General features: G+C 33.1%; 2 protein-coding genes across 2 annotated transcripts in view; both read right to left on the reverse strand.

Annotated features, from left to right (window-relative positions):
• LOC123524936 (uncharacterized) overlaps nucleotides 1-12,632 on the reverse strand; it is a 42,323-nt gene extending 29,691 nt beyond the window's left edge. The window contains exons 1-2 of the mRNA XM_053538349.1: nucleotides 12,482-12,632; nucleotides 1,126-1,257 (exon numbers count right to left, since the gene is read on the reverse strand). The gene's annotated coding sequence lies outside the window, so the exon portion shown is untranslated. The remainder of the gene's footprint in view (nucleotides 1-1,125; nucleotides 1,258-12,481) is intronic.
• Nucleotides 5,951-9,580, reverse strand: LOC128555884 (uncharacterized). Its single transcript, XM_053539677.1, has 4 exons — nucleotides 9,535-9,580; nucleotides 8,615-8,684; nucleotides 7,652-7,761; nucleotides 5,951-7,278 (listed from the first exon to the last, which is right to left on the reverse strand). Exons 1-4 carry the CDS (start codon nucleotides 9,578-9,580, stop codon nucleotides 5,951-5,953), a joined length of 1,554 nt encoding a protein of 517 aa, XP_053395652.1.
• Nucleotides 12,633-13,404: the final 772 nt, after the last annotated feature.

A 13,404-nucleotide genomic window follows, 5' to 3' on the forward strand; every position in this document is an offset into this window, starting at 1 on the left:
AACATACAGTTGTAATTATTTCAATACTCTGTTTCATAAGCAAAGTTTTGACGGTAGTCATACCACATACATAAACTGTATGCAGCGTTCCTTCATTTCAGTGTAATGAGATTCAGTCATTATATAGCATATATATAATAAAACAGATTTCAACTGAGTTCAATATTTGCATACCATACTAAAGAAAAATATTCATATATAATAAATCAGTTAAATAATTTATATCAAATATATTAAAGCAAACAAGTACTCATTTTAATATGCAATCTGAATAAGTCACAAAAGCAAGAAACCTTTTCATATACAGACGACAACTGTAACAAGGAAAATCTTTTAAAAAGCACTTCTCTACATAAAAGACTCTTATCACACCCTTATTCATGTGATACGTAGACCGTATTCAGCTCTTTCTTTAAATTGATATATGTTGGTATTTGAACAGGTTTTTATCATATTTATTAAACTTACTTATCATTTTGAGATATATCAATATTATTGCTAAATATACTGAGCCAAAGTTAGCTTTAAAACTGTGAACAGCGTCGTTTAGGATAAATGCTTTGTCTACATTTCACTCAGCGTAGCGCAATCAACAGAGTGAAAGAAATTGACACTCTCGTCCAATCAGGTAGAGTCTTGCATAAATCTTCCATTGTGATAAATTATCTATAATGCGTAGTCAAGTAGTTTGATTTGCAAACTGAAGTCACGTGGCAAAGGTAACGAAAACGAATTTAGACGGCGTCGCCGAAAAAATAACCCCATATTGTATGCTATCACAAAAGGGTTATTACTATTATATTAAAGGATAAACATATACCTTCTAATTCAATCCCCTATGTGATATTTACATCTACTATTGTAATCTAAATCTATACATATTTGATATATTTGACATAATTAAAACTTGAATCCATTTCGCTAATCTTTTGTAGATAAAAACTGCCATAAAACTTAGCTTAAAATACTGAAAACGCAAAACAGGCATAACTATGCAACAGTTAGAAAATGTGTGTAAGAAATCTGGTCCAACATTAATCAGATTAATGTTGGTTTGATTAGCAAAATGTATTCAGGGTTACATAAAATTAAGTGAAAACATCAATGTATTAAGAAATGACTTACCTTATGTTATTAAAAAGGTAACTGGGCTCTAACACGTATAAATTCTCATGGGTTTAGCATAGCTTTAAGTAGTCTAAGTCCTTTTCCTTGATTCCGTCCCAATTATTGTACGGATAAAATCGTAGAAGAGATCTATTAAGAAATATGCAAGAACTTGTTAACTATTGCATTTTCCAAATGTTATGTTATAGTCAAGACATTATAGCCTAAATAGATGGGTAACCTCAAACAAATTCCTTCACAAGAAATATTTTAATTTTCATACACTATAATATCTGCACTAACAATTTACAAAAGTCCTCAGAAATATTTGTGTCCAATCATGAAAAAATATATGTCTTTTATACCCTACTATTTTTCTGCAAGTCCCTCGATTTTTTTCTTCACGGAAGTCAAGAAGATAGATTGTATTATTTGTTTCGACTCTAAAACATGGACATCTTGAATACTGATAGAAAAAATGAAACAGTTTTATTAAAACAAATATTTATTGCTTCGAATACATACTAAACATGTAAAAAATCACATTTTATGTGTATAAAGACCCGAACTGTACCCCACCCACTATATTATAAAGATAATCATATGAATTAACAGGTAGTTTCCATTTAGTAACAATGATGTGTATATAGCATTATTTTTACAGTGTTGCATTTATTCTTATTATATACAATTTTATTTTACAAAGAATTATGAGATCTTATAAATATATTTATCTGTGTAAAGTATCACTTAAACTAACAACCTCAGTAAATATCGAGATGGCACATTATAAAGCAAAACTTTTGTTTATAAGTAACAAGCAATTACTTACTGGAAAATTGTATATAAATAAAATGCTGCAAATTACATGTATTACATTTTTCTGGTATTAGTATTTTAACAATATGTTTTTTTTTTCAAACACATGTAGTGCAATAATAGATTTATTCATATATGTGTTTATATTTACAATCACTTCATCAAATTAAACATACACTTCAGCCCTATTAGAGATATCTATCTTGAATATAAATAGTTAAACAATAAAACAGTTATGTCAAAATACATATTGTTTGCAAAACTGATACATACAATACATGCTATAGAATTCATAATAGTATGTGATTGAAGTCCTGATCTGTACCCCACCCACTTTAATACATAGGTACATATCATGTAATATCTAGAATCCATATACAGTCAAACCTGTAGATAAGACCTCCTTAACAAAAACACTGATGCAATGCCAAACGGCACCATTTTTTATTACCATGAGACCATTATTAATGGATATTTCACCTGTTAATAGAGACCACCAGTCAACAAAGGTAAGTTTTTGTTCTTCCTATTTGTGGTTTTTACAGAACATGTTCGGCTGTAGTAACAATAATATGTTTGCACTGTTACCAAATTTCTACTGTTATTCTCATTATATGTACAATATCACTGTATAATAAATTGTGAGATCTTAGAAACTTATATACATCGGTGAAATTAGCTCTTCCGTGTGACTACAACATAATCGTTTGTTAATAATCTATAGTGATATGACAAAATACTTTGATTAGCAGAGTATTTTAAAAAGCAACAAGCATGTACTGACCAACTGAAACATAGTAATATATATTATATGGTAATAATTATAACTCATTTCTAATACTACGTTTTTATATAACTATGATACAAAATAGCCTGCCTTCAAATGTAATGAAGTATACAACAGGCTTAGTAGATACATTTGCAGAGAATGTTATACTGACAAGTACTTTTCATGTTGACAAGTATCAACTAAGAAACATTTGAGACTGAGGGGCAAGCAAAATATTATCATTAAGCTTCAGTATCCCTTCATACACATAATTTAATTTTCCAGTTCATCTTCTACTGATTGAACATTGCTACAACCGATTCCATTGCATTCCCCACAGGCAGTAGAACAAGGCAGACCATGCTTACGGCAAGTGCATCGTCGAGAGTCGCAATTTTGTTTGCAGTTGCATCTTATGATTTTCAAAAGTCTCTCTGGCGCAGCAGGTAAATCACATTTCAGTGGGGTAAGCCTGTCATCTTTTTCATACCAGCCCCATTCCCGTGGTTGTAGTATCCTTTCAAGCCATGTCTGAACTTGTAGGTACACCCTGTAGCTGTGATATTTGGCCGATCGAGAAGTTGGTGGTAAACTTTGTACTTGTACAACTGTTGTGCCTGTACTGACACGCTGAAAAAACTTTCTGTATCTTAGCCTATCTAAACCTTCAATTTTCTTGCCATTGAACAACGTACACATCATTTGCTCTCCTGCTCTTTCGACCTCTACGTGAGTGGACTCTTTCAGAAATATCTTTGCATTTGCATGGAAATCTGTGTCGACCATGGCTTTTTTTAGAGCAATTCCTTTTCCTATTCCGTATATCCTCGATGTAGTGTCACAACCGCAGAATGCGTGGACAACAGGTAAAACACTGCATATGCCTTCAGTTAGTACATTCTTTGTCTTAGAAATATCCCAAATTTTCTTTTTCTTTGAACCAGAGTCAGACTTAAAAAATATCTTTTCCCTGCCTTCTTCCGCGTGATGACACAGTAAAACTAAAAGGTCTGTATCCTCACCAATAACCACCGTCGGTTTTTCGTCTGATAATTCCACTGCTGTTTTCACTATCAAGAGATCAGCATCGTCTGCCGCATAGTGGACGTTACAATTGGTATGTAATAATTTTTCTCCTAACATCTTGATGAAGTTCTGTTTGTTTTCTTTATTTGTCAAGATCGATTCCTTTTTGGTTTTACAAGTGTAACTCTCGCTGAAGGATATTTTGCTCCTATTCTGCCTTTCGTCCTTCGTTCGTGTGTTGTGTCTTTTGTAGAAGGCCCATTTTCATACCCGTCAAATACAATATGTGCATTTTTATAGTTTGTTTCGACAAATCTACAATAATTACTACATATTGCTCCAAACGAGGATCCATATTCCCAAGGGATTCGTTGAAGTAGAGATCCGCCATCCAAAACAATATGACACACGGTCAAGGGCGGTATATATGTTGCATCACATTGTCCCAAGTCCCATATAGTGTTAGCGATTGAGGCTTCTGTGCTTCTCTCATTAATCCTGAATTGTCAAAAAGTGCTGATGGATTTGCTGACAACTCATGCTTAAATATCTCCTCAGGATCATCAGTATAGCTGTCCGCAACTGCCATAATTCTTTGGAACAGTAGCTGAGGGTCTACATGGAACTCTTCTCCACCAACTTTGATATTTGTTTTGGACCCCAATGTAACAGCTTGATCGGTACGTTTAAACGAATGTTCAAGAACCTTTTTTCCCTTCCATGTTCTTCAGTATTTTCTCACCTACATTTCTTGCCGAGTCCACGTTTACATTTGCGTCTGCTAAACTTCCCGTTTCAATATTTCTCAGGTTTGCTTCATCTGAAAATGGGTTTCGCTCCCGGAAAAACTCTAAAAATACTTGCCGATCTTTCTCATCCCTGTCGATTCGAGATTTCGCAATATCCTTGTGCTGATCACTTGTATTGTATTTCTTGTTTGTATATTCTTGCATTGCAAAATTTATTTCTGCACAGGCTGGCATAGACAAAATCCACTGCGTTCGTTGTAACTCTGACAATCCTCTGCCTCTTGTCAGTCCACCTACAGACTTGACACTGCGCATAAGTACTTGTTCAATAACCAGATCGGTAGAAAGACCACCCCACATTCTGTTTGACCTTCGGACCACATGCAATCCCTTTTCAAATGCTTGGCAAACTTCAGGATGTGTTATATGAAGACAGTTCATTTGCTGAAGGTACATGTAGCTTGATTTCGTGTACAGATTATGTCCTGCAGCTGCAAAAAAAGGAAGCATGTTTTTCAAAATCTTGAGGTGACATCGCCAATTCCCAATCCTTTCAGCTGCGATAAACTGTTTCAGTAGGTTGATCATTTCTAAGTATTGTAGCCATAATTTTGCAGTTCTAGAACTTTTCAATGTATGCTTAGTACTTTCAACTTTGTCAACCATTTATTTAAGATTTATGTTGTCTTCAGTTACTAGTAGCCGTTGATCAATTTTCTGCTCGAGCACATTTTCAAAAATTGCGACTAATTTTCTCTGTTCAGGTGAGTAGGCTTCATCATTGCTTCTCACTGTTTCAGCATGATTGTTATTCTCATCTGTAAACTGCGTTTCCATTAACTCAGGAAATGTCTTCTCCATAATGAGCTGGTCAAGTGCATCACTGGCCAAGAAATGACCTCTAATTGCCCTCTGAACCGCCTTTCCACTTAGCATATGGCAAACAGTGTTTGGAGCATATACAGTGCTTAGTAGTTCTGAAAGACCGCTATTTTCCATAATCTTCCCTATACACCCCAAGAAACTCATTTCCATATGAAAGGCACCAAGTCTGATTACAGCTCTCTTCAGCTCACTAGAATCTGGTTCGTTTGTTATGATAGTCATGGCCTTCCAATACAGTGGTTGGTCAAATGTTATGACAGGGTCAATGTTCATCAAACGGGCTTGCTGTGCAACGTATGTCAAGGTGGAATATATGCAGGACATATCACTTGGGTTCATGTCTATCATGGAAGGAACTGGACTTTGGACTCTCCTGGATGTTCACCCTTCTGAACAGTTTGCATGATTCCAGACCAGCTTGGTGTCATTGGTCTTAGTGGGCGTGTAATTTTAACAAGAAACTCGAAGTTTCCAGGTATAGGATCCTCACAATCTATATCCAACAGCTTCTCAAATATGACATTTTCAAGGACATTGTCATTTTGCTTATAATATTTTATATTGATTTTTCCAATTTTGACAAGCTCTTCATTTGTTACTTGTATCCTGGGTACAACTCGTCTTTTGTTGTCCTTTGGTGTAAATGTTGCAATATATGCCCATTCCATGGAAATGTGTTATGGCCGTCAATCGTCGCAGTGTTGTGATCTATATTGTCAGCAACAAATTGTACATACTGTTCAACATTGTTCCTGTCAACTGCATTGCCTTGAGTATATGCTGCACATTTCTCGTATTTTTGTACTTCTTGGTAAGAAGAGCAGAAGCCTAGGCTGTTTAGGGTCTCTATGAGAATTCTTGATCCAAACTGGTGATGTAACTGAACACCTAATCCAAGCTGGAGAGGACATATTATACTTCTAGGAATCGCTGCTTGGACAATTGCTTGGCTAATAGCTGTGATAATTCTCTCTGGGTCCTTTTGGTCAATGAGTTGCTGTAATAATGTTACTAGACTAGGAGGTACATATTTTCTGTTGCCTTCAGTTGACATATCATTTGCAGATGGGTATATCTCTGCATTTTCCTCCATATCTTTGATGTCATTCAGAATCAGTTTTCCTGCTGTCTTTATGATTGCCAGTTTCTCACTTTCACTGTCATTTTTATTTTGTCTGTGATAATAGTTATGTAAAATAGCATGGGCTCTACTTCTGAAAGTGACAACATTGGATTTTCCATTCAATTCTGTAATTATAATACTATTACCATAATGCTCTAGCATTCTTCTTTTCATATATGTTGTGCTGTAAGAGTTATCTTCACCACAAATGGATGCCAATTTTTGTACCAAGTCGCTGATTGTGGTAAACCCAATTTCAGTTTCCTCAAATTCTTCCAAAACAGTTTTGAAGGCATTGTCAGCACAAACGCAAGCAGGTCTGCCTTTCTTTGTCTTGCTGCACTGGTCCGTCTCATATGCTGCTCCATCATCTGTCACTGGTGACTGAAAACATTTTGGAATTTTATATCCAGACCTAAAATTAGAACTACAAGACTGGTGATATCTAGCTTCAGCAGCAGGAAGATCACAGACACATTCTAATCGGCCTAATACTATATCACCCCAATCATCATTTCTTTCTAAACAAACATCTTTAATAGACTTTTGAAACTCTAATGTTAAGACAGGGTGAACATCTCTACCTCGTTTACGTTTATGTTGTTTATGTGTTGCGTTTGTTCCACAGAAAAAACACTTCGTTTGAAAGTCAAAAGATAATTCTAATGACTGTCTAGTACTTGGACTTGTATATAAATTTTCTTTGCTGCTGCTATTGAGACGATTCTGATTGGGGTGGCAGTAAATCCTCCTGCAATCCTTGTGAACTTGCTGTCCAGGTGAGACGACCAACGTTCGACCTGTAATTCATACAAATTTAATTTATTTATAACTAATAAACCTTACATTAATCTTTATTTATGCTTTCATTTTAGAATTTCATTTCCCTTACATATTTGATGTTGCTGAAGAAATATATTTTGGATAATACACGTATGTGCATGCATGTGTGCGCGTGTGTGTGACAATAGTTTAATCATAGACAATACTGAATGAATTCATTTCAGCTTTAGTAAGTATAAAAGAAACGATTTTACAAGTTTTTGCTATTGTGCTACCTAGATAATGTTATACTAGATGACACTATAGTACGAAATATTAAACTGATATATATAGTTCAGGAGAGCCTACAACACAAGACCCTTTAAATACTTGCTTTTAAGAAGCACTAACCCTTATTCTTGCTGGCTGCTATGATGCTCTGGCATCCCCTGTCGCCGAGAACTGAAGTGGGGTTATCGTCTCTAACGCCACATAAAACGCAAGTGTTTTCATCAGAAGTACTGCAATTGGAATAGAAATACAAATGTATAAATAATCTATACTTTTATACGAAAAAGTTACTTGAAATTCAAAAGATCATAGAACAATCTCTATGTACATTTAAGAGCCAAGAAAATGTTATTATCATACAAAAATCCATTCAAAGATGATGAAATTAAATAACTAATAACTCTTAAGTAATTACCTCATGACCTGAACTTCAGTTGAATACCAATATCATTATACACAATAGGCGTTGAATTCTTCTGCAGCAACTGTAATAATTAAAAAGAGTAATAAGTTTAAAAAGAATATAAATAAATAATGAACCAAAAAATAAGGGACACCAAGAAGATAAATATGCTAAGAAACTGTATTTAGGTCTGTTTACAAATATAGTTTATATGCTTAATAGCCAAGAAAATAACATTATCATACAAACATCCATTCAAAGACAATAAGATTAAATAACTATGTAAGTAACTACCTCATGACTTGAACTTCAGATCATAATACACAACAGGTGTGGAATTCTTCTGCAGCAACTGTAATACTGAAATAAGTTAAAGTTTATTATAGGACCCAACTAGTAAACAAAATTGTCAGTGACATCAGGAACATAGATATGCTAAGAAAGTGTACTGGTTACAAGTACAGGACTATTTAAAAACAAAAATAAAAAATGGACATTATTTTATGCATAAAATTTATGTCCACGATGGCGTTGCATAGTTAAATAATAAAAAAGAGAGACTTTCTTTATTGCTTTTTCCCCATATTTCCCTACATGATACTCCTGAAAGCATATCAAATATATACAAATTCACTAATTTACCATTTCAGTCACAAATAACTAATAACTTAAGTAATTACCTCATGACCTTAACTTCAGCTAAATACCAATACCATAATACACAACAGGTGTTGAATTCTTCTGCAGCAACTGTAATAATAAAATAAGTAATAAGTTTATTACAGGATCCAAAAGAATATAAATAAATAATGAACAAAAAATCATGGACATCAAGAAGATAAATATGCTAAGAAATTCTATTTTCAAGTCTGTTTACAAATATATCTATTACGCTTAATAGCAAAGAAAATGTTATTATCATATAAAAATCCATTCAAAGACAATGAGATTAAATAACTATGAAAGTAGCTACCTAATTACTTGAACTTCAGATCATATTACACAACAGGTGTGGAATTCTTGTGCAGCAACTGTAATAATGAATAAGTTGTAAGTTTATTATAGGATCCAACTAGTAAACAAAATTCTCAGTGACATCAGGAACATAAATATACTAAGGAATTGAAGTTGTTTTAATTCTGGTTACAAGTACATGACTATTTAAAAAAAAAAAATGATATTATATAGTTTATAAAATTTATGTCAGCGATGGCGTTCCATAGTTTTAAAAAATTCGAAAAGAGGGACATCCTATATTTCGGGTTTTTTCATTTTTTTTCTACATGCTACTTTTGTAAGCATATCAAATATATATAAATTCAATACTTTTCCCATTTCAGTCGCAAATAATGTTTTTTAGGTGCATAAACCGCATTTTACATTGCGTCGTCTGCTAGACCGCAACAAGCATAAACTTTTCATGATTTTCATTTATTTCCGTACTGAAGACATATTTATGGATTTCCCCAAGAAATATTATCATAAACAAACTTACCACATGCAGAATGTTCGATGACTGCCAATGATTTAAATTGTTTTTTCAGTTATTGTCCGATTCCGAGACAAATTATTTACACGGTATAGCGTTATATTTCCTAACCGTGAACTTTACTGCGGAGTATGGCAGGACGTTCGAGACATAACATTGTGTACAGTACTTTGCAGATTAAATACGTCTTTTTTCAAGTAACGCCTAGGGATTTTGTTGAGGACTTTTAGTATGTTATCACACTCGTATTTATCTTCGTTTTTATAATAAATACTCTTGTGAAGGAATTTGTTTGACCTTTTCTCCCAGACAGCTTTGCCTATAAGGGTTCTAATTGTTAAAGTATTCAAAAGGAAACATTAAATATATTTTTATATATTCATCGACTTCAAACGTATATAATATCGACTTTTAACATGTTCAACTGTTGCAAAACGAAACACCTATATAATGCTAAAGGGACATAATTAATTACGTGTTAAAATAATGCTTTAATAAACTCATGTTTAACTGATTTTTAACCTTAAAATTTTACTGAATATAATTCTAATTTTATAAACCTATTTTCAAAATCTAGCTATAAAGAAATAAACTTTATTTTACTTTTAAGTGATGTTAAACGCATTCAACTTTAGTCTCCTCGGAAGTCAGTTATATAATTATACTCTTTATTTCCGCTTTTCAGCATATGTAACAAGAAACATATATAACGTATTGTACATATTGATAAGAAATATACATACATCTATTTTTAACAAATTTTTAACAAATATCATGGACAGTTGACTGTGTATTAAAGAATTTATATAGATGTACAATTAAATGTTAAAGAATCATTTTAAGCAGTCATATCTCATAACAAAATAAAGGATTCTTAGCGACATAAATCGTCTTGACGAGAAAAAGGATCGCCTCCTGGCGACATGATTGGGTTATATCGACATCTGTTTTTACAGAATGCCGTTATAATCTTAAAATATCTGGAGTTACTTAGATTATAACGGCATTCTGCAAAAACAGATGTCGATATAACCCAATCATGTCGCCAGGAGGCGATCCTTTTTCTCGTCAAGACCTGTTCCATTATATCTACATGTCATAAAGAACAGTTTTGTATTAAAAAAACTTCTGGTATACTAGTATTGCTTAAACATAACAACATTAAGGATCAAAATAATTGGAAAAAGCAGAAACATTAATGCATCAAGTAGACAAATAATCTATGAGATACCGTGTTAAAGTGGACAATACTACAAACAACAAGACGATTTCAAACCACATTAACTCAACATTTGGGTGCCCAATTAACGTTTCCATAATTATCAGAACATCTTTCCTTTTGATGTATACAATGAAGATGCTTCAATATTGAATCTGGAATCCTAAAGCTTATCGGAACGAAATATAAGCTTTTTTAGGGCAGGTAATACTGATAATGTTTTGATATTATTACTTTTCTATAGCTTGACAAACTACTTGACTGTTTATTAGACAAGTTGGTTAGACTAGTTCATTATCGGATATACATCAGGTATAAATTTACAAGCACACTGTATGAGATTTTTGTGGAGCAATTCATCTATGCAATAAATATAAAACACATGAACATTAAGTATATTCCTTAAAATGTTTCTGCATCACAATCTTTAAGGAAGTTGAAAGTTGCTCATTTCAATACTGTATTGTCTTTCGATACAAGACAGAAAGGTGGAACGAGACCTTTTATGAGATGTACATTCTGATATTAAATGCAAATTTAAGTCAGTGGTTTGTGTATTACAATGTTTACAAGTTTTTAGATCACTTTGCTTAGCTTGAACAACAATTCTAGCAGTACGTAAAGCATATTTCACTGAGCTTAGAGAGTCTGGGTGCCTCCACAAGGGCTGATATCCGTGTGCAAAGTTTTGAAACGAACAAAATCGTCATCGTTGTTTAATCGTTCTGACCATTGCTGAGTATGGTACATGCGTATAGCGTTTAACACTATTCGTTTCCATTCGAATTTACCAGGACATTTTGCAGTTTTAAAGATTCGATAACATGAAAAAGATTGTATTTCTCAAAATTCTGCAAACATCAGGAATATGTCCAGTCTGTTCCGTAAAATATCTATTCGCATACAACTGCAGTGTAAAGTTAAATATTTTACTTGTAAAACTGGACACAAGGTGCAGAGTTTTGAAGGAAATTCAATTTTTGTTTATCGATTTCTGAAATAGCAGGTAGCTATCCAAGCATACTGAGAGCCATATCAGTTTGAGTTCTCCGCGGAAAATGCTTTTTTTTATAAAAAAAGACAAAATTCTTCAAGGTACAGCCAAGAGTTCACGCGGAATCTCATGGCACCCATGGCACCTTTACCCGGAGATCTCGGGGTTCAAATCCTGTTTTATTACCATTTTTACGTGAAGATCTTGTGTTCAAATCCTGATTATTACCATCGCAGATTCTTGGGGGGGTTTTTTTTGGTTTTTTAATTTCAGTCTTATAGATCAAATGCTGCCTTAAAGCTGTATAGATAAAATGTACTAGTATTAGCGTAACCATGATAAAAATAAAGGTTCAGCATTCAATCGTTAAGATACAAACTTAACAATTTTCTGTTTAAAAAAAAAAATGCTGTCATTTCTTTGATATAAAAATGATTTTAGGAGAAAGAAATGAAAATGAATTCGATATTCACATCAGTTTCGTATAACTTTTTTCTGGCTCTTTATCACGCACCGCGCAGAAACTGTTAAGAAGTTATTAGTGCAACAGATAGTCTCTGGCTTATGGTTGTCCTTTTGATATAAACTATAAAGTTAAGGGGACGCAGACTTTGAAATTAGAAAAATGTGGGCGGGGTATGATAAAATTTACCTGCAAAAAAGTACAAAGTTTTGGTACATGAAATGGATACTGTTTCAACTGTTATAAGTACACAAAGGATTGCCCACTAAAATAAAAATGAAAAAAAAACTCAAACAAGAAAGTTATTGTTGAATTACATACGACTTATTGTGTACATTCAAAGTCAACAATTATTTTTTGTGTGAAAATAATAGCGCTTTACCTTGTCCAAAAATTTATCAATATCCAACAGAATCTAATTTAAAGAAAAAAAAGTGAAATAAGTTCACTGTCTTTTTTTTTCGTTTTGCATATGTTAGCTAAAACACAGTATTTAGTTTCAATCGTGCAACATCTGGCATTTCCGTATTCTCTGGTAAATTACACCTCGTGTATAGCTCTAGAATACAACAACGCTATTCGCCAGAGTTAAATGTTCGTCTTCGTTCGCTTGGAAGTAACAGATTATGTATCCGTCAATAAAAATGATATTTTAACGCTTTTTTAGATTTTCTTATTGCTACGCTCATTATGGATCATATTATTAAAGAAATGTCAAATATATTTGTAGAATAATCATCATCTAATATTTTCAACGCACATGTTAAAAACATAAACAAACAAGATGGCGGACTCGTTCCAGAAAAGTATTGAGTATGCTAAGAAAAGTCTGAAAATAGCCTTTGAATTCAGTGATAAACAACTTGAGGCAATGGAAAGCCTCTATAATCTTAAAGATAACTTGGCTGTTTTGCCAACAGGGTCAGGAAAAAGTGTGATTTTTCAGGTATTCACTTGTAAAACATTGACAAATTTGCAAAATAAAATCGAAAGTACAAAATTACGAAATCTGTAAGTTTACCTAAGTTTATTGCGTAGCATAAAGGCATTTAGTTTGTTTACAAATGGTGGTCAAGGAAGGCCACATTCCAAAACCAAAAGAGTATATTCCCCTTAATACATTAAACATTTATTGTTACAGAAGTCAAGTGACTTGTAATAAGGGCCTAGAAATGGTTCCATTATTAATTTTCAACTTAGTATTCATGAACTACAATCAACTGAAATATCAAAACACATTCAACAATCTTTTGAAAATGTATTATCTTAAAAATCCCTAAAATAAGGTATGAAATTTGGTTGAGA

Source organism: Mercenaria mercenaria, chromosome 3, assembly GCF_021730395.1.
Source record: "Mercenaria mercenaria strain notata chromosome 3, MADL_Memer_1, whole genome shotgun sequence".
In the NCBI taxonomy this organism is placed as follows: Eukaryota; Metazoa; Mollusca; class Bivalvia; order Venerida; family Veneridae; genus Mercenaria; species Mercenaria mercenaria.